General features: G+C 50.4%; 1 protein-coding gene across 3 annotated transcripts; it reads right to left on the bottom strand.

Moving 5' to 3' along the window:
- Positions 1-7,545: 7,545 nt before the first annotated feature.
- On the bottom strand, positions 7,546-18,993 carry LOC119961000 (E3 ubiquitin-protein ligase CCNB1IP1-like). 3 transcript variants are annotated; one of them, XM_038788543.1, is made up of 3 exons: positions 18,658-18,993; positions 14,978-15,308; positions 7,546-8,019 (listed from the first exon to the last, which is right to left on the bottom strand). In XM_038788543.1, the coding sequence occupies exons 1-3, from the start codon at positions 18,952-18,954 to the stop codon at positions 7,802-7,804; spliced, it is 846 nt and encodes a 281-aa protein (XP_038644471.1). In that variant the 5' UTR covers positions 18,955-18,993; the 3' UTR covers positions 7,546-7,801. The 3 variants fall into 3 exon arrangements, with proteins under 3 accessions (XP_038644471.1, XP_038644472.1, XP_038644473.1); XM_038788544.1 differs by having other exon boundaries at positions 7,546-8,016; XM_038788545.1 differs by lacking the exon at positions 18,658-18,993 and adding an exon at positions 17,323-17,360.
- Positions 18,994-19,374: the final 381 nt, after the last annotated feature.

Raw genomic sequence — 19,374 nt, 5'->3', positions numbered from 1 at the left:
TGAAAATCGCTTATTGTCACGAGTAGACTTCAATGAAGTTACTGTGAAAAGCCCCGAGTCGCCACATTCCGGCACCTGTCCGGAGAGGCTGGTACGGGAATCGAACCGCGCTACTGGCCTGCTTGGTCTGCTTTAAAAGCCAGCGGTTTAGCCTTGTGAGCTAAACCAGCCCCTTATCAAGTCACCCCTCAACCTCCTTAGTTCCAGTGGGAACAAACCAAGTTTATTCAACCTCTCCTCATAGCTAATGCCTTCCATACCAGGCAACATCCTGGTAAATCTCTTCTGCACCCTCTCTAAAGCCTCCACATCCTTCTGGTAGTGTGGCGACCAGAATTGAACACTATACTCCAAGTGTGGCCTAACTAAGATTCTATAGAGCTGCAACATGACTTGCCAATACTTAACTTTGACAAAGAGTCATCGGACTCGAAACATTGGCTCTTTTCTCTCCCTACGGATGCTGCCAGACTTGCTGAGATTTTCCAGCATTTTCCCTTTTGTTTCTTATACTCAATACCTCGGCCAATGAAGTCAACCATGCCGTATGCCTCCTTGACTACCTTCTCCACCAGGGTTGCCCCTTTCAGTGACCTATGGACCTGTACACCTAGATCCCTCTGACTTTCAATACTCTTCAGGGTTCTTCTATTCACTGTATATTCCCTACTTGCATTAGACCAAATCTCCCCTCAACCTTCTTTGCTGGAACCATTCTGGTAAATCTCCTCTGCACCGTCTCCAAGAACCTTCACATTCTTCCTGAAGAGTGGTGGCCAGAGCTTCATAAAGATTCGTAGAGTAGAATTAGAACCATAGAATTCCTACAATGCAGAAGGAGCCCATTCGGCCCATCGAGTCTGCACTGATTCTCTGAAAGGGTATCCTGCCTAGGCCCACACTCTACCTTTTCCTTGTAACCCCATAGCCCCTCCTAACCTGCACATCCCTGGACATGAAGGGGCAATTTATCAAGGCCAATCCACTGAACTTGCCCTTCTTTGGACGCAGACATGTTGAGAAAGTGCAAACTCCACACAGTCACCAAGGCCAGAATTGAACCCGGGTACCTTGCGCTGTGAGGCAGCAGTGCTAATCACTGTGCCACCAGAAGCATAGTTTTGGTTTCAATATTACTGTTTATGAAGCTCAAAATCGAATTTGCTTTGCCAACTACTCTCTTAATATATCTTGTAGATATACAAAATCCCTCTTCGCCTCTTTCTCTCTCCTCCCAAAGAGGCCAGTTGGGTTTTTCTGACAATCCAGCAGTTTTCATGGTCACTTTTTCCCAGAGCTGGCCCCACAAATGACGAGATTCATTCAGCTCAATTTCACAACCTGCCTTTTGAGTTTTTGTGGGTTCTCTCTCACTCCCTATTTTCTGTTTTAAATCAGTTTCACAGGGCGTTCGAAGGGGAGGCTTCAAAGTCTGGAAACTCGAACCAAGCATCACATCAGGATCTGACCGAGTCCTCAATTTATCGTATCTTGAATATCATCGGATTTTGAACATGGAAGGAAAAAATATTGTTCACAGTGGGGAGAAACCGTACACGTGTTGTGTGTGTGGACGAGGATTCAGTAAATTACCAGGCCTCACAAGCCATAAATGTAGTCACACTGAGGAGAAACCGTGGAAATGTGTGGACTGTGGGAAAGGATTCACTTCCCCATCCCAGCTGGAAATTCATCGACGCAGTCACACTGGGGAGAGACCATTCACCTGCTCCAAGTGTGGGAAGGGATTTACTAATTCATCCCACCTGCTGAGACACCAGCGAGTTCACACTGGGGAGAGACCATTCACCTGCTCCAAGTGTGGGAAGGGATTTACTCAGTCATCCCACCTGTTGAGACACCAGCGAATTCACACAGGGAAGAGATGATTCACCTGTTCCAAGTGTGGGAAGGGATTCACTCAGTCATCCCACCTGTTGAGACACCAGCGAATTCACACTGGGGAGAGACCGTTCCAATGTCCAGACTGTGGGAAGTGCTTTAAAAGTTCTGGGGAACAGATGCTCCATCAACGTGTTCACACTGACGAGAGACCATTCAGGTGCTCTCACTGCGGGACTGGGTTCAGACACTCATCTCACCTCACTGTACATCAGCGAATTCACGCTGGGACGAGACCGTTCATTTGCTCCAAGTGTGGGAAGAGATTCACCACTTCATTCGTCCTGCAGAAGCACCAGCGAATTCACACTGGGGAGAGGCCATTCACCTGCTCCGAGTGTGGGAAGGGATTCACTCAGTCATCCTCCCTGCTGAGACACCAACGAGGCCACAAGTAACGACAGTGATTGGGTTTTGCTGTTACTCACACTCAGGACTGAACCATGTTCATTTGGGTCTCTTTCAGCTGATGACAAACTCCAGCCCATTTACAGGGGCTAATATTCTGGCTAAAAGTCAAATAAATTAGATTGTGCGACATACACAGTGTGTTGAAACTTTCTAATATCTCTGACACAAGTTAGTTCCTTTTGAAGTACTCTCGCTCTCCCCTGTCTCTTCCATCCTCACCTCCAACAAGAAGTGTGAGGAGCTTGTGGAGCTTCTTTGTGACTGAGATTGAGTCAATCCGATCAGCTGCCTCTGCTGCTTCCCTCCCTTCCACGAGCCCACTGGACCAAACTGTCTTTAAATTTTATCCTTTCCCGAGCCCTGAACCCACATCTTTCTCTAGTTTCTCTCCCATCTCCCCTCATGCCCTCTGAGCTCATCTTGTCCATGAGACCCAGCTCCTGCTCCATCGACCCTATTCCCACTGAGCTACTGATCAGCCAACTACTCTGTGTCCACGGATATTGTCAACATTTCTCACTCTTCAGGTACTGTCCCTCTGTCCTTCAAATCTGCCATCATCACCCCCTCAATAAAACAAACCCTTGACCCTGCCATCCTTACAAATTACTGCCCCATCTTCAACCTCCCTCTCCTCTCCAAACTCTTTGAATATATTGCCACCTCCCAAATCCTTGCCTATCTTTCCCAGAACTCCCATGTTTGAATCCCTTCAATCAGGACTCTGCCCTGTCGCAGTGAAATACAAGAGACAAACAGAATCTCACCCGGAGAGAAAGACAGACAATCCGGGAGCTTGGCTCCAACACAAATATGTTCATAAGACCAGAAGACAAGGGTAGCAGCACAGTCATTATCGAGAGACAACAATACCTGCTGGAAACAGACAGACAACTAAACAACACCAAGCTATCTAGACCCATATACCCCAGACAGGAAGGAGAATTGGAGACAGACAGACTGGAAGAACTCAGACTCCAGACACATTCGCCAAAAACAGATCAAATATCTGAGGGGACAACAATCCGAATCAAGATAGTTCTACCTGCTCCTTAATATACCAAACACCCTAACACATGAAGATTATTATTATTGTCACAAGTAGGCTTTCATTAACTCTACAATGAAGTTACTGTGAAAAGCCCATCGTCGCCACACTCTGGTGCATGTTCGGGTACACAGGGAAAATTCAGACTGTCCAATTCACCTAACAAGTACGTCTTTGAGGACTTGTGGGAGGAAACCGGAGCTCCCGGAGGAAACCCACGCAGACACTGGGAGAACGTGCAGAATCCGCACAGACGGTGACCCAAGCGGGATTTGAACTCGGGACCCTAGTGCTGTGAAGCAACAGCACTAACCACTGTGCTACCATCAAGTAAGTGCTACCAGACAGACCCATTGGATCAGACATTGAGAGAGAAAATCATACAGAATCAGAATTTACAGTGCAGAAGGAGGCCATTCGGGTCTGCACCAGCCCTTAGAAAGAGCACCCTACTTAAACCCATGCCTCCACCAATCCCCGTAACCCAGTAACTCCACCTAACTTTTTTTTGGACACTAAAGGCAATTTAGCACGGCCAATCCACCTAACTTGCACATCTTAGGACTGTGGGAGAAAACTGGAGCACCCGGAGGGAACCCACGCAGACACGGGGAGGACGTGCAAACTCCACACAGTCACCCAAGGCCGGAATAGCTGAAACATCAACACACTGCTCCTGGTAGTCGTGGGTACAATGGTTCAATAAATATAATCAGTGGATTAAAAAGGTGTGTGATATAGAATAAAAGCAGAAAATTCTAGATTAACTCAACAGCTCTGGCAGCATCATAGAATCCCTCCAGTGCCGAAGGAGGCTATCCAGCCATCGAGTTTGCACCAACCCTACAAAAGAGCATCCCCCCTTACCCCTTCCTCCGCCCTCTCCCTGTAACCCCACTTCACCTTTGGACACTAAGGGGCAATTTAGCACAGCCAATTCACCAAGATCCCACAAACAGAAATGTGATTGCGACCAGAGAATCCGTTCAGTGATGTTTGTTGAGGGATGAATATTGAGCAGTAAACCAGGGAGATCTCCCCTGCTCTTTGGAAACCTCGAAGGCGACGGGCCCGGACGGGATCCCTGGTCGTGCACTCAGAGCCTGTCAGCTGGCAGAGGTATTCACAGACATCTGTAACCTGTCCCTACTCCACTCTGAGGCCCCCACCTGCTTCAAGAAGACCACCATCATACCGGTACCAAAGAAGAACCAGGCAACGTGCCTCAATGACTACCGTCCGGTGGCCCTGACGTCAGTCGTAATGAAGTGCTTCGAGAGGCTGATCATGAAGCGCGTCACCTCCATACTCCCAGAACGCCTTGATCCACTGCAATTTGCATACCTTTGCAACCAGTCTACATCAGATGCCATTTCCCTGGGCCGACATTCATCCCGAGAGCATCTCAAAAACAAGGACTCCTACATCAGACTCCTATTTATTGACTACAGCTCCGCCTTCAACACCACAATCCCAGCCAAGCTCATATCAAAGCTCCAAAACCTAGGACTTGGCTCTCCACTCTGCAACTGGATCCTCGATTTTCTGACCAACACCACAATCAGTAAGAATGAACAACAACACCTCCTCCACAATAGTCCTCAATACCGGGGCCCCGCAAGGCTGCGTACTTAGCCCCCTACTCTACTCCCTGTACACACGACTGCGTGGCAAAATTTGGTTCTAACTCCATCTACAAGTTTTCTGACAATACGACCATAGTGGGCTGGATCTCGAATAACGACGAGTCCGAATACAGGAGGGAGATAGAGAACCTAGTGGAGTGGTGCAGCGGCAACAAGCTCTCCCTTAATGCCAGCAAAACTAAAGAGCTGGTCATTGACTTCAGGAAGCAAAGTACTGTACACACCCCTGTCAGCATCAACGGAGCCGAGGTGGAGATGGTTAGCAGTTTCAGATTCCTAGGGGTGCACATCTCCAAAAATCTGTCCTGGTTCACCCAAGTTGACGCTATCACCAAGAAAGCACAACAGCGCCTCTACTTCCTCAGGAAACTAAGGAAATTCGGCATGTCCACATTAACCCTTACCAACTTTTACAGATGCACTATAGAGAGCATCCTCTCGGGCTGCATCACAGCCTGGTATGGCAACTGCTCGGCCCAGAACCACAAGAAACTTCAGTGAGTCATGAACACCGCCCAGTCCATCACACGAACCTGCCTCCCATCCATTGACTCCATCTACACCTCCCGCTGCCTGAGGAAAGCGGGCAGCCTAATCAAAGATCCCTCCCACCCGGCTTACTCACTCTTCCAAATTCTTCCATCGGGCAGGAGATACAGAAGTCTGAGAACACGCACGAACACTCAAAAACAGCTTCTTCCCCGCTGTTACGAGACTCCTAAACGATCCTCTTATTGACTGACCTCATTAACTCTACACCCTGTATGCTTTACCCGATGCAGGTGCTTGTGTAGTTACATTGTGTACCTTGTGTTGCCCTATTATGTATTTTCTTTTATTCCCTTTTTTTTCCATGTACTGAATGATCTGTTGAGCTGCTCGCAGAAAAATACTTTTCACTGTACCTCGGTACACGTGACAATAAACAAATGCAATCCAATCCAATTTATGTGCTGCTGTATCCTCTGACAATCCTCTTCACTATCCGCAACTCCATCAATTTCTGTGTCGTCTGCAAACTTACTAATCAGACCAGCAACATTTTTGTCCAAATCATTTATATACACGACGAACAACAAAGGTCCTAGAACTGATCCCCCTGTGGAACGCCGCTAGTCACAGCCTTCCATTCAGAAAAGCACCCTTTCGCTGCGACCCTGTGTCTTCCGTGCCGGAGACTAATGGGTTGTTGTTGCAGATCGAGCTGAGTGCACGGGTGAAGATATTCGAGGGGTTTGAACATAGAACATAGAGAAATACAGCATAGAACAGGCCCTTCGGCCCACAATGTTATGTTGCTTTTTTTGTCCTAGGTTAATCATAGATTATCATAGAATTTTGGACACTAAGGGCAATTTATCACGGCCAATCCACCCAACCTGCACATCTTTGGACTGTGGGAGGAAACGGGAGTTCCCGGAGGAAACCCACGCACACATGTGGAGGATGTGCAGACTCCACACAGACAGTGACCCAAGCCGGAATTGAACCTGGGACCCTGGAGCTGTGAAGCAATTGTGATATCCACAATGCTACCGTGCTGCCCTTAAGAACAAATTAATCTACACTCCATAATTCTACCATAATCCATGTACCTATCCAATAGCCGCTTGAAGGTCCCGAATGTTTCCGACTCAACTACTTCCACAGGCAGTGCATTCCATGCCCCCACTGCTCTCTGGGTAAAGAACCTACCTCTGACATCCTCCCTATATCTTCCACCATTCACCATAAATTTATGTCCCCTTGTAATGGTTTGTTCCACCCGGGGAAAAAGTCTCTGACTGTCTATCTATTCCCCTGATCATCTTATAAACCTCTATCAAGTCGCCCCTCATCCTTCTCCGTTTGAATGAGAAAAGGCCTAGCACCCTCAACCTTTCCTCGTAAGACCTACTCTCCATTCCAGGCAACATCCTGGTAAGTCTCCTTTGCACCTTTTCCAAAGCTTCCACATCCTTCCTCAAAAGGATTAGGTTGATTGTTGTGCTGAGCTGAGGTGTGCTGCCGTACGAGGCACTCGGGAGCAGATTCAGTAAGTAGTTTCAAAAAGCACATGACGAGAAAACGGCAGGTCCCTGGGGGCGGCCAAAAGGAGGGGCCTGGCATGAATAGGGGTCGCACTTCCTCTGTGGATGAGCTGAACGGCCTCATTCCGAGCTTTCTGATGCTGTGCCTCCTTGGGCGGGTTCTGGAGATGGTTTGAGGGCAGACGGTGTTTGCAGACATGGAGGTAAAATGACGAGAAGACCAGAATTCACTTGGAAGAGAGAAACTTTTATTCATTGAACCCTTAAAAGAACAAAGCAGGGCGGCACGGTGGCACAGTGGTTAGCATTGCTGCCTACGGCGCTGAGGACCCGGGTTCGAATCCCGGCCCTGGGTCACTGTCTGTGAGGAGTTTGCACATTCTCCCCGTGTCTGCGTGGGTTTCACCCCCACAACCCAAAGATGTGCAGGGTAGGTGGATTGGCCATGTTAAATTGCCCCTTAATTGGAAAAAATGAATTGGATATTCTAAATTTAAAAAAAAAAAGAACAAAGCAACATGGTGAAAGGCCGTCAGCCTGAGGGATGATTCTCAGCTCTGACAGATTCTTACTGAGGATGGGGGAGACAGGCCAAGGGGAGCTGGCTGCTACCAAAAGGTTATGGCCCGTCAGCAAAAGGCGACTCACCACCCGGCACAAAACGTTTACCGACAGCCACGCTGGTTAGATTCCGTTGCGTCTGAAGTGAGACTGGATGTCCCTCTGGTTCACAACATCCACAGCTCGGCCCCGCGCTCTGCCCATTACATCTTCATCTTGAAGGAGCTGGAGGGCCCTGGATTGGGGCCCTGAGGCTGGTGATGATGTGGAGGCCGGTCTTCACCTGGAGAGAAGCCGAAAAAGCCCCATGGGCCATCGGGCGCCGGCGAGCCAAAGAAGGACGGCCGAAGGCGGAAGTCACCCTCGGAGGACTCCTCCCTCAGGGGATTCTCCATCGGAACGAACTGGGAGGTCCTGCCTGCTGGTGAGAAACAAACGTGTGACCAGCATTTTCATTAATGCCGCACGGAGGCTAATCCCTCTATCCGCACCCAATCTCACCCCTCTGTGCGTGGAGTCTAAACCAGTCCCCACACCCAGTCTAATCCCCCCTCCACACCCAGTCTAATCCCCTCTCCACACCCAGGCTAATCCCCTCTCCACACCCAGTCTAATCCCCTCTCCACACCCAGTCTAATCCCCTCTCCACACCCAGTCTAATCCCCTCTCCACACCCAGTCTAATCCCCTCTCCACACCCAGTCTAATCCCCTCTCCACACCCAGTCTAATCCCCTCTCCACACCCAGTCTAATCCCCTCTCCACACCATCTAATCCCCTCTCCACACCCAGTCTAATCCCCTCTCCACACCCAGGCTAATCCCCTCTCCACACCCAGTCTAATCCCCTCTCCACACCCAGTCTAATCCACTCTCCACACCCAGTCTAATCCCCTCTCCACACCCAGTCTAATCCACTCTCCACACCATCTAATCCCCTCTCCACACCGTCTAATCCCCTCTCCACACCCAGTCTAATCCCCTCCACACCCAGTCTAATCCCCTCTCCAACCCAGTCTAATCCCCTCTCCACACCCAGTCTAATCCCCTCTCCGCACCCAGTCTAATCCCCTCTCCACATCCAGCCTAATCCCCTCTCCACACCCAGTCTAATTCCCTCTCCCCTCCCAGTCTATTCCCCTCTCCACACCCAGTCTAATCGCCTCTCCATACCCAGTCTAATCCCCTCTCCACACCCAGTCTAATCCCCTCTCCACACTCAGTCTAATCCCCTCTCCATACCCAGTCTAATCCCCTCTCCACACCCAGGCTATTTCCCTCTCCACACCCAGTCTAATCCCCTCTCCACACTCAGTCTAATCCCCTCTCCACACCCAGTCTAATCCCCTCTCCACACCCAGTCTAATCCCCTCTCCACACCCAGTCTAATCCCCTCCACACCCAGTCTAATCCCCTCTCCACGCCCAGTCTAATCCCCTCTCCACACCCAGTCTAATCCCTTCCACACCCAGTCTATTCCCCTCTCCACACCCAGTCTAATCCCTTCCACACCCAGGCTAATCCCCTCTCCACACCCAGGCTAATCCCCTCTCCACACCCAGTCTAATCCCCTCTCCACACCTAGTCTAATCCCCTCTCCACACCCAGTCTATTCCCCTCTCCACACCCAGTCTAATCCGCTCTCCACACCCAGTCAATTCCCCGCCACACCCAGTCTAATCCCCTCTCCACACCCAGTCTAATCCCATCTACACACCCAGTCTAATCCTCTCTCCACGCCCAGGCTAATCCCCTCTCCACACCCAGGCTAAGACCCCCTCCACACCCAGGCTAATCCCCTCTCCACACCCAGTCTGATCCCCTCTCCACAGCCAGTCTAGTCCGTATCCCACTCCCCCCCGCACCGTTACGTGAATTGGCCATGTTAAATTGGCGCTTAGTGACCAAGATGTGCAGGATAGGTAGATTGGCCGTGCTAAATTGCCCCTTCCGTGTCCAAAGATGTCCAGGTTAGATGGATTGGCCGTGTTAAATTGCCCCTTAGTATCCAAAGATGTCCAGGTTAGGGGGATTGACCGCGCTGAATTGCGCTTTCTGGTTAGGGGGATTGGCCATGCTAAATTGTCCCTTAGTGTCCAAAGATGTGCAGTTTAGGGGGATTGGCGAGGCTAAATTGTCCCTTAGTGTCCAAAGATGTGCAGGTTAGGTGGATTGACCATGCTAAATTGTCCCTGAGGGTCCAAAGATATGCAGGTTAGGTGGATTGGCCGTGCTAAATTGTCCCTTCGTGTCCAAAGATGTGCAGGCTAAGGGGATTGGCGAGGCTAAATTGTCCCTTAGTGTCCAAAGATGTGCAGGTTAGGTGGATTGACCATGCTAAATTGTCCCTGAGGGTCCAAAGATATGCAGGTTAGGTGGATTGGCCGTGCTAAATTGTCCCTTCGTGTCCAAAGATGTGCAGGTTAGGGGGATTGGCCAGGCTAAATTGTCCCTTAGTGTCCAAAGATGTGCAGGTTAGGTGGATTGACCATGCTAAATTGTCCCTGAGTGTCCAAAGATGTGCAGGTTAGGTGGATTGGCCGTGCTAAATTGTCCCTTTGTGTCCAAAGATGTGCAGGTTAGGGGGATTGGCCAGGCTAAATTGTCCCTTAATGTCCAAAGATGTGCAGGTTAGGTGGATTGGCCTTGCTAAATTGTTGCTTAGTGACCAAAGATGTGCAGGTTAGGTGGATCGGCCACGCTAAATTGTCTCTTAGTGTCCAAAGATGTGCAGTTTAGGTGGATTGGCCATGCTAAATTGTCCCTTTGTGTCCAAAGATGTGCAGGATAGGTGCATTGGCCCTGCTAAATTGCCTCTTAGTCTCCAAAGATGTGTAGGTCAGGTAGATTGACCGTGCTAAATTGTCCCTCAGTGTCAAAGAGGTGCAGGTTAGGTAGACTGGCCGTGCGATATTGTCCCTTAGTCTCCAAAGATGTGTAGGTTAGGTAGATTGGCCATGATAAATTGTCCCTTTGTGTCCAAAGATGTGCAGGTTAGGTGGATTGGCCATGCTAAATTGTCCCTTTGTGTCCAAAGATGTGCAGGATAGGTGAATTGGCCCTGCTAAATTGCCTCTTAATCTCCAAAGATGTGTAGGTTAGGTAGATTGGCCGTGCTAAATTGTCCCTCGGTGTCAAAGAGGTGCAGGTTAGGTAGATTGGCCGTGCGATATTGTCCCTTAGTCTCCAAAGATGTGTAGGTTAGGTAGATTGGCCGTGCTAAATTGTCCCTCAGTGTCAAAGAGGTGCAGGTTAGGTAGATTGGCCGTGCTAAATCATCCTTTAGTGTCCAAAGATGTGCACGTTAGGTGGATTGGCCGTGCTAAATTGTCCCTTAGTGTCAAAGCTGTGCAGGTTAGGTGGATTGGCCATGTTAAATTGTCCCTTAGTGTCCAAAGATGTGCACGTTAGGTGGATTGGCCGTGCTAAATTGTCCCTTAGTGTCAAAGCTGTGCAGGTTAGGTGGATTGGCCATGTTAAATTGTCCCTTAGTGTCCAAAGATGTGCAGGTTAGGTGGATTGGCCATGCTAAATTGCCCCTTAGTCTCCAAAGGTGTGTAGGTTAGGTGGATTGGCCGTGCTAAATTGTCCCTTAGTCTCCAAAGGTGTGTAGGTTAGGTGGATTGGCCGTGCTAAATTGTCCCTTAGTCTCCAAAGGAGTGTAGGTTAGGTGGATTGGCCATGCGAAATTGTCCCTTAGTGTCCAAAGATGCGCAGGATAAGTGGATTGGCCGTTCTAAATTGTCCCTTAGTGGCTAAAGATGTACAGGGTTGGGTGGATTGGCCGTGTTAAATTGTCCATTAGTGTCCAAAGATGTACAGGTTAGGGGGATTGGCCGTGCTAAATTGTCACTTCTTAGTGTTCAAAGATGTGCAGTTTGGGTGGATTGGCGCTGCTAAATTGTCCCTTAGTGTCCAAAGATGTGCAGGTTAGGTGGATTGACCATGCTAAATTGTCCTTGAGTGTCCAAAGATGTGCAGGTTAGGTGGATTGGCCGTGCTAAATTGTCCCTTCGTGTCCAAAGATGTGCAGGCTAAGGGGATTGGCCAGGCTAAATTGTCCCTTAATGTCCAAAGATGTGCAGGTTAGGTGGATTGGCCGTGCTAAATTGTTGCTTAGTGACCAAAGATGTGCAGGTTAGGTGGATCGGCCACGCTAAATTGTCTCTTAGTGTCCAAAGATGTGCAGGTTAGGTAGACTGGCCGTGCGATATTGTCCCTTAGTCTCCAAAGATGTGTAGGTTAGGTAGATTGGCCATGATAAATTGTCCCTTTGTGTCCAAAGATGTGCAGGTTAGGTGGATTGGCCATGCTAAATTGTCCCTTTGTGCCCAAAGATGTGCAGGATAGGTGAATTGGCCCTGCTAAATTGCCTCTTAGTCTCCAAAGGTGTGTAGGTTAGGTGGATTGGCCGTGCTAAATTGCCCCTTAGTCTCCACAGCTGTGCAGGTTAGGTGGATTGGCCGTGTTAAATTGTCCCTTAGTGTCCAAAGATGTGCAGGTTAGGTGGATTGGCCGTGCTAAATTGCCCCTTAGTCTCCAAAGGTGGATTGGCCGTTCTAAGTTGTCCCTTAGTGGCTAAAGATGTACAGGGTTGGGTGGATTGGCCATGTTAAATTGTCCATTAGTGTCCAAAGATGTACAGGTTAGGGGGATTGGCCGTGCTAAATTGTCACTTCTTAGTGTTCAAAGATGTGCAGTTTGGGTGGATTGGCGCTGCTAAATTGTCCCTTAGTGTCCAACAATGTGCAGTTTAGGTGGACAGGCCATGCTAAATTGTCCCTTAGTGTCCAAAGATGTGCAGGTTAAGTGGATTGGCCGGGCTAAATTGTCCCTTCGTGTCCAAAGATGTGCAGGTTAGGTGGATTGGAAGGCTAAATTGTCCCTTAGTGACCAAAGATATGCAGGTTAGGGGGATTGACCGTGCGAAATTGCCCCTTAGTATTCAAAGATGTGTAGGTTAAGTGGATTGGCCATGTGAAATTGTCCCTTAGTCTCCAAAGATATGCAGGATAGGTAGATTGGCCGTGCAAAGTTGTCCCTTGGTGTTCAAAGATGAGTAGGTTGGGTGGATTGGCCGTGTTAAATTGTCCTTCAGTGTTCAAAGATGTACAGGTTAGGTGGATTGGCCGTGCTAAATTGTCCCTTAGTGTTCAAAGATGTGTAGGTTAAGTGGATTGGCCATGTGAAATTGTCCCTTAGTCTCCAAAAATGTGCAGGATAGGTGGATTGGATTGGCCGTGCTAAATTGTCCCTTAGTGTTCAAAGATGTGTAGGTTGAGTAGATTCGCCATTTTAAATTGTTCCTTAGTGTCCAAAGATGTACAGGTTAGGTGGATTGGCCATGCTAAATTGTCCCTTTGTGTCCAAAGATGTCCAGATTAGGGGGATTGGCCGTGCTAAATTGTCCCTTAGTGTCCAAAGATGTGCAGGTTAGGTGGCTTGGCCATGCTAAATTGTCCCTTTGTGTCCAAAGATGTGCAGGTTAGGTGGATTGGCCGTGCTAAATTGCCCCTTAGTCTCCAAAGGTGTGTAGGTTAGGTGGATTGGCCGTGCTAAATTGTCCCTTAGTCTCCAAAGGTGTGTAGGTTAGGTGGATTGGCCGTGCTAAATTGTCCCTTAGTCTCCAAAGGTGTGTAGGTTAGGTGGATTGGCCATGCGAAATTGTCCCTTAGTGTCCAAAGATGCGCAGGATAAGTGGATTGGCCGTTCTAAATTGTCCCTTAGTGGCTAAAGATGTACAGGGTTGGGTGGATTGGCCGTGTTAAATTGTCCATTAGTGTCCAAAGATGTACAGGTTAGGGGGATTGGCCGTGCTAAATTGTCACTTCTTAGTGTTCAAAGATGTGCAGTTTGGGTGGATTGGCGCTGCTAAATTGTCCCTTAGTGTCCAACAATGTGCAGTTTAGGTGGACAGGCCATGCTAAATTGTCCCTTAGTGTCTAACGATGTGCAGGTTAAGTGGATTGGCCGGGCTAAATTGTCCCTTCGTGTCCAAAGATGTGCAGGTTAGGTGGAATGGCCGTGCTATATTGCCCCTTTGTGTCCAAAGATGTGCAGGTTAAGTGGATTGGCCGGGCTAAATTGTCCCTTCGTGTCCAAAGATGTGCAGGTTAGGTGGATTGGAAGGCTAAATTGTCCCTTAGTGACCAAAGATATGCAGGTTAGGGGGATTGACCGTGTGAAATTGCCCCTTAGTATTCAAAGATGTGTAGGTTAAGTGGATTGGCCATGTGAAATTGTCCCTTAGTCTCCAAAGATATGCAGGATAGGTGGATTGGCCGTGCAAAGTTGTCCCTTAGTGTTCAAAGATGAGTAGGTTGGGTGGATTGGCCGTGTTAAATTGTCCCTCAGTGTTCAAAGACGTACAGGTTAGGTGGATTGGCCGTGCTAAATTGTCCCTTAGTGTTCAAAGATGTGTAGGTTAAGTGGATTGGCCATGTGAAATTGTCCCTTAGTCTCCAAAGATGTGCAGGATAGGTGGATTGGATTGGCCGTGCTAAATTGTCCCTTAGTGTTCAAAGATGTGTAGGTTGAGTAGATTCGCCATTTTAAATTGTCCCTTAGTGTCCAAAGATGTACAGGTTAGGTGGATTGGCCATGCTAAATTGTCCCTTTGTGTCCAAAGATGTCCAGATTAGGGGGATTGGCCGTGCTAAATTGTCCCTTAGTGTCCAAAGATGTGCAGGTTAGGTGGCTTGGCCATGCTAAATTGTCCCTTTGTGTCCAAAGATGTGCAGGTTAGGTGGAATGACGTGCTAAATTGTCCCTTAGTGTCCAAAGATGTGCAGGTTAGGTGGATTGGCCATGCTAAATTGTCCCTTTGTGTCCAAAAATGTGCAGGTTAGGTGGAATGGCGTGCTAAATTGTCCCTTAGTGTCCAAAGATGTGCAGGTTAGGTGGATTGGCCATGCTAAATTGTCTCTTAGTGTCCAAAGATGTGCAGGTTAGGTGGATTAGCCGTGCTAAATTGCCTCTTAGTGTTCAGAGGTATACAGGTTTGGTGGATTGGCCATGCTAAATTGTCTCTTAGTGTCCAATGATGTGCAGGTTAGGTGGGGTTACGGGGATAGGGTTGGGGTGTGGACTTGGGTAAGATGCTTTTTTCGAGGGTTGTTGCAGACTCAATGGGCCGAACAGCCTCCCACAGCACTGTTGCGGTTCTACGGTTCTCAGGTAATGGGGAGGAACACTGACATCTCCAGTGGGCGAAAGCAGAGATGATAGAAAAAAGTCTTCTCCAGGACATGGACGTGACGGCCGGTGGGATTTCGGGCTGGAACTCGAAAGCACTCGAGGTCACGTTGACTAAATGGCGCGGGCAACTGAACGCGGGTTGCCAAGGAGGGTTTTCCGTGGGACGTGACTGCGGCGCTCGTACCTAAAGGCATGCCGTACAGGGCTCCGGCGGGGCCCACTGCCGCCGGGGCATCGCCCCCGCCCACCATGGCCATGCTGCGCAGGCGCAGGCTGTCGTAGAAGCCTTGCAGCTTCTGGTACTGCCGGTTCCTGTCCATCAGCTTCTCCGACACCTCGCTGTACTTCTTCTTGTACTCCTCCAGCATCTTCTTGAGCGAGGACACCTCGCTGCGGCTGTTGCTCACCTCCATGTCCTTGCCTTGCAGCTGCTGAGTGTAGAGTTTGTCCATCTGCTTCAGCCGGCCCTCCGCTTTGCTGTAGGCGGACTCCTGGTACATCCGCTCCTGGTGGATCTGAAAGAACCGCAGGTTAAAATTCGCCCCAGCCAAACGGAGACTGGATTCCATGGAATCGGTGGGGGGAGAGTGGAAGCAGCTCTAACTGACCCGTCTGGACTGAAATCATCGAATTAGACCGGACTGCCACCACCAAACAGGCCATTCAGCCCAACTCCTGCTACCCCCTTCTCCATCTCACCCCAACACCACATTCTTCTCTTCCTCACTCTCTCGTGTTTATCCACCTTCCCCATACCAGTCCCCTCAAACCATTCCCCAAGAATCGGGACAACTAAATAACTTCTTGTTGAAGTCGTCCATGGGCCTAATGGCCTCCTTCTGCACTGTCTGTTCTGTGTGTGGTCTATATGTGGGAGGGTGGGGTGAGAGATCCCTGAACATAGAACATACAGTGCAGAAGGAGTCGGCACTGACCCACTTAAGCCCTCACATCCACCCTATCCCCGTAACCCAATAACCCCCTTCCTCCTAACCTTTTTTGGATACTGAGGGACAATTTAGCAAGTCCAATCCACCTAACCTGCACGTCTTTGCACTGTGTGAGGAAACCGGAGCACCTGGAGGAAACCCACGCAGACACGGGGGAGAACGTGCAGACTCCGCACAGACAGCGTCCCAGCGGGGAATCGAACCCGGGACCCTGGCGCGGTGAAGCCACAGTGTTGCGTTCAGGTCTGGTCACCCTATGACAGGAAGGATATTGTTAGACGAGAAAGAGTGTGGAAGAGATTTACGAGGATGCGACCAGGACTTGATGGTCTGAGTGATAAGGAGAGGGTGGATGGGCTGGGAATTTTTTCCTGGAGCGTAGGAGGCTTCGGGGCGATCTTATAGAGGTCTATAAAATAACGAGGAGCATCGATCGATAAGGTAGATAGTTGACACCTTTGCAATGAGGAAATAATACAAATGGTTGTAGATAGGTTAGGTGATTGGGCCAATGTGGTAGACGGAGTTTCACGTGGATGAGTATGAGGTTATCCATTTTGGACAGAAAGATGGAAAGGCAATTTATTATCAATGCAGAGACACTTCAAAGTGTTTCGTTGGAGAGGGATCTGGGTGTACTCGTGCATCAATCGCAGGAAATTAGCACATCGGTACAGCAGGGAATATGGAAGGCAAGTGGGATTCTAGCCTTTGTAATGTCATGTGAGAGTACCTTTAAGAAATGGGTGTTGATTAATGGGTGTGTATACAAATATCTGTAGTGAGAGTATCTTTAAGAAATGGGTGTTTATAAATGGGTGTATATATAAATATCTGTAGTGACTACCTTTAAAAAATGGGTGTTTTAAGGGCAGCACGGTGGCCTAGTGGTTAGCACAACCGCTTCACGGCACTGAGGTCCCAGGTTCGATCCTGGCTCTGGGTCACTGTCCGTGTGGAGTTTGCACGTTCTCCCCGTGTCTGCGTGGGTTTCGCCCCCACAACCCAAAAATGTGCAGAGTAGGTGGATTGGCCACGCTAAATTGCCCCTTAATAGAAAAAATAATTGGGTAATCTAAAAAATTTTTTAAAAATGGGTGTTTATAAATGGGTGTGTTTATAAATATCTGTAGTGAGAGTACCTTTAAGAAATGGGTTTTTACTACTGCAGTGATGTCAGAGAGTGGGTGGAGCTGGGCTGTCTGTCAGCTTTTTACTTTCATTTTAGGTTGTTTGCTGCAGGGTGTGTTGTAGTTTCCCTTTCAGAGCTAGATAGCTGCAGTCGCAGACAGAAGGGGTATGAATCTCTCTCTGAAATCTAAAGGCTGTAAATCAATCCTGGTGATTTAAAACTAATAACAGTAGTGACTTTAACCTGGTGTGCTTCTGGTAAAAGGTGTTTTAAGTCTTATGGATGTTAAATGGAAAGCTTAAAGGATTATTTAGTGTTGTATTCTTTGGGGGTTGTATTTGAATTAATGGTTGCTAAGATGTTCACTGTATGTTTTAAAAAGGTGAGTTCATAGAATAAACATTGTTTTGCTTTAAAAAATACTTTTCCATTTCTGCTGTACCTCACCTGTGGAGTGGGCTGTGTGCTCCTCATACCACAATCTAGTAAAAGTTGTGGGTCAGGTGAACTCCATGATACACTTTGGGGTTCTCTAAACCCTGGCCCATAACAATAGCTTGAGGGATAGAGTATAAAAGTCGGGGGTTGTTGCTACAACTGTACAGGGCATTGGGGAGACCGCATCTGGAGTACAGTTTTGATCCCCTTATTTGAGGAGGGATGTAGTTGTGTGAGAGGCAGTACAGAGGAGGTTCACTAGATTGATTGCAGAGATGAGGGGTTTATCTTATGAGCAGTTTAGGCTGAGACTGTCTCAAGTTCAGAAGAAGCAGAGGAGATCTAATTGACATGTGTAAGATGATAAAAGGTTTTGACAAAGTAGACGTGGACTAGATTCCTCCTCTGGGTTGTCGTTTATTCTCCTACACCGGAGAGAGTATGAACCTCGGCCTGTCGTGAATCTGCCCTATATCCGTTCCTCACCCCACCTCCCCCACCAACAATACCACAACTCAGGGAGGGGGTGCCCATGACCGAGCCCAGTGCTTTAGGTGGCACAGGGGCAAAACCGTGTGCCGCTGTCTACCGTTGATCCATCCCCTTTGTCATCCAGTTCCCCCCTGCGGTAACACAAACAGAATCGAATCGCGCTCTCCCCGTTATTGGGTGATCGGGGGCGGGAGCGGAGGGGCTTGGGGAGGAAGGGGTTCAGTAGCCTGGGAGGGGGGCACGAGGGGAGTTGTTGGGTGGGGCGGGAGGTATTGACTCCCAAGGACGGGGAGACGTCAGCACCCTGCGACGGGCAGACGGGGGAGGGGTCCCTGGGGTGTTGGGTGTGGTGCACCCTGGGGTGCTGGGTGGGAGGGGCACCCCGGGGTGCTGATGGGGTGGGGCACCCCGGGGTGCTGACCTGTTAGCCCCAGAAGGCCAGTGCCCGGTTGGCGATCTCCAGCACGGTGTGTGGCCGGAGGCCGGACAGCACCCCGGGGTGCTGGATGGGGGGCACCCCGGGGTGCTGGGTCGGTGGGTGGGGCACCCCGGGGTGCTGACCTGGTAGCCCCAGAAGGCCAGTGCCCGGCCAGCGATCTCCAGCATGGTGTGTGGCCGGAGGAAAGACAGCACCCCAGGGTGCTGGGTGGGTGGGGCGGCACCCCGGGTGCTGGGTGTGGCCACTCCGGGGTGCTGACCTGGTAGCCCCAGAAGGCCAGTGCCCGGCCGGCGATCTCCAGCACGGTGTGTGGCCAGAGGCCGGACAGCACCCCGGGGTGCTGGATGGGTGCTGGGCACCCCAGGGTACTGGGTGGGGTACCCCGGGGTGCTGGGTGGGTGCTGGGTGCTGACCTGGTAGCCCCAGAAGGCCAGTGCCCGGCCGGCGATCTCCAGCACGGTGTGTGGCCGGAGGCCGGACAGCACCATGCCTTTGTAGTCCTCGGGCGGGTTGAGGTCGGTTCGGACAATGTCCCGTTTGCCGGACAGGGCGGTGCCACAGGCCGGGCACAGGGCCGGGGAGCGGCTGAACTGCCCGCTGCCGTGCTGGTCACAGAACACGTGCGAACAGGCGGTGACCCAGGCGAAGCCGGACAGGCGGCAGCGGCAGCCGGGCAGGTTACAGAGGAGGGAGTCCTCACACAGCGCCATGGCGGGAACCAGGCCCCGCCCACTGAGCCCGGCCCCGCCCCCCGGCAGCCGGGCAGGTCACAGAGGAGAGAGTCCTCACAGCACCATGGCGGGAACCAGGCCCCGCCCCCGTCTCCTGGGTCTGGTCCCGCCGCACTGAGCCCAGCCCCGCCCCCCGGCAGCCGGGCAGGTCACAGAGGAGGGAATCCTCACACAGCGCCACGGCGGGAACCAGGCCCCGCCACAGCGCCACCGCAGCCCCACCCCGCCCGCTGTGACTGGCCCCACCCACTGAGCCCGGCCCCGCCCTCAGTCCCGCCCCCCGGCAGCGGGGCAGGCTGAAGAGAAGGGAGTCCTCTCACAGCGCCATGGCGTGTGCAGGCCCCGCCCCCTGGGGCTGGCGCCGCCCACTGAGCCCGGCCCCGCCCCCTGTAACCTCAG

This window comes from Scyliorhinus canicula, unplaced genomic scaffold (assembly GCF_902713615.1).
Source record: "Scyliorhinus canicula unplaced genomic scaffold, sScyCan1.1, whole genome shotgun sequence".
NCBI lineage: Eukaryota > Metazoa > Chordata > Chondrichthyes > Carcharhiniformes > Scyliorhinidae > Scyliorhinus > Scyliorhinus canicula.
The sequence above is the reverse complement of the archived record's forward strand: the minus strand, read 5'-3'. Positions and strand labels throughout refer to the sequence as shown.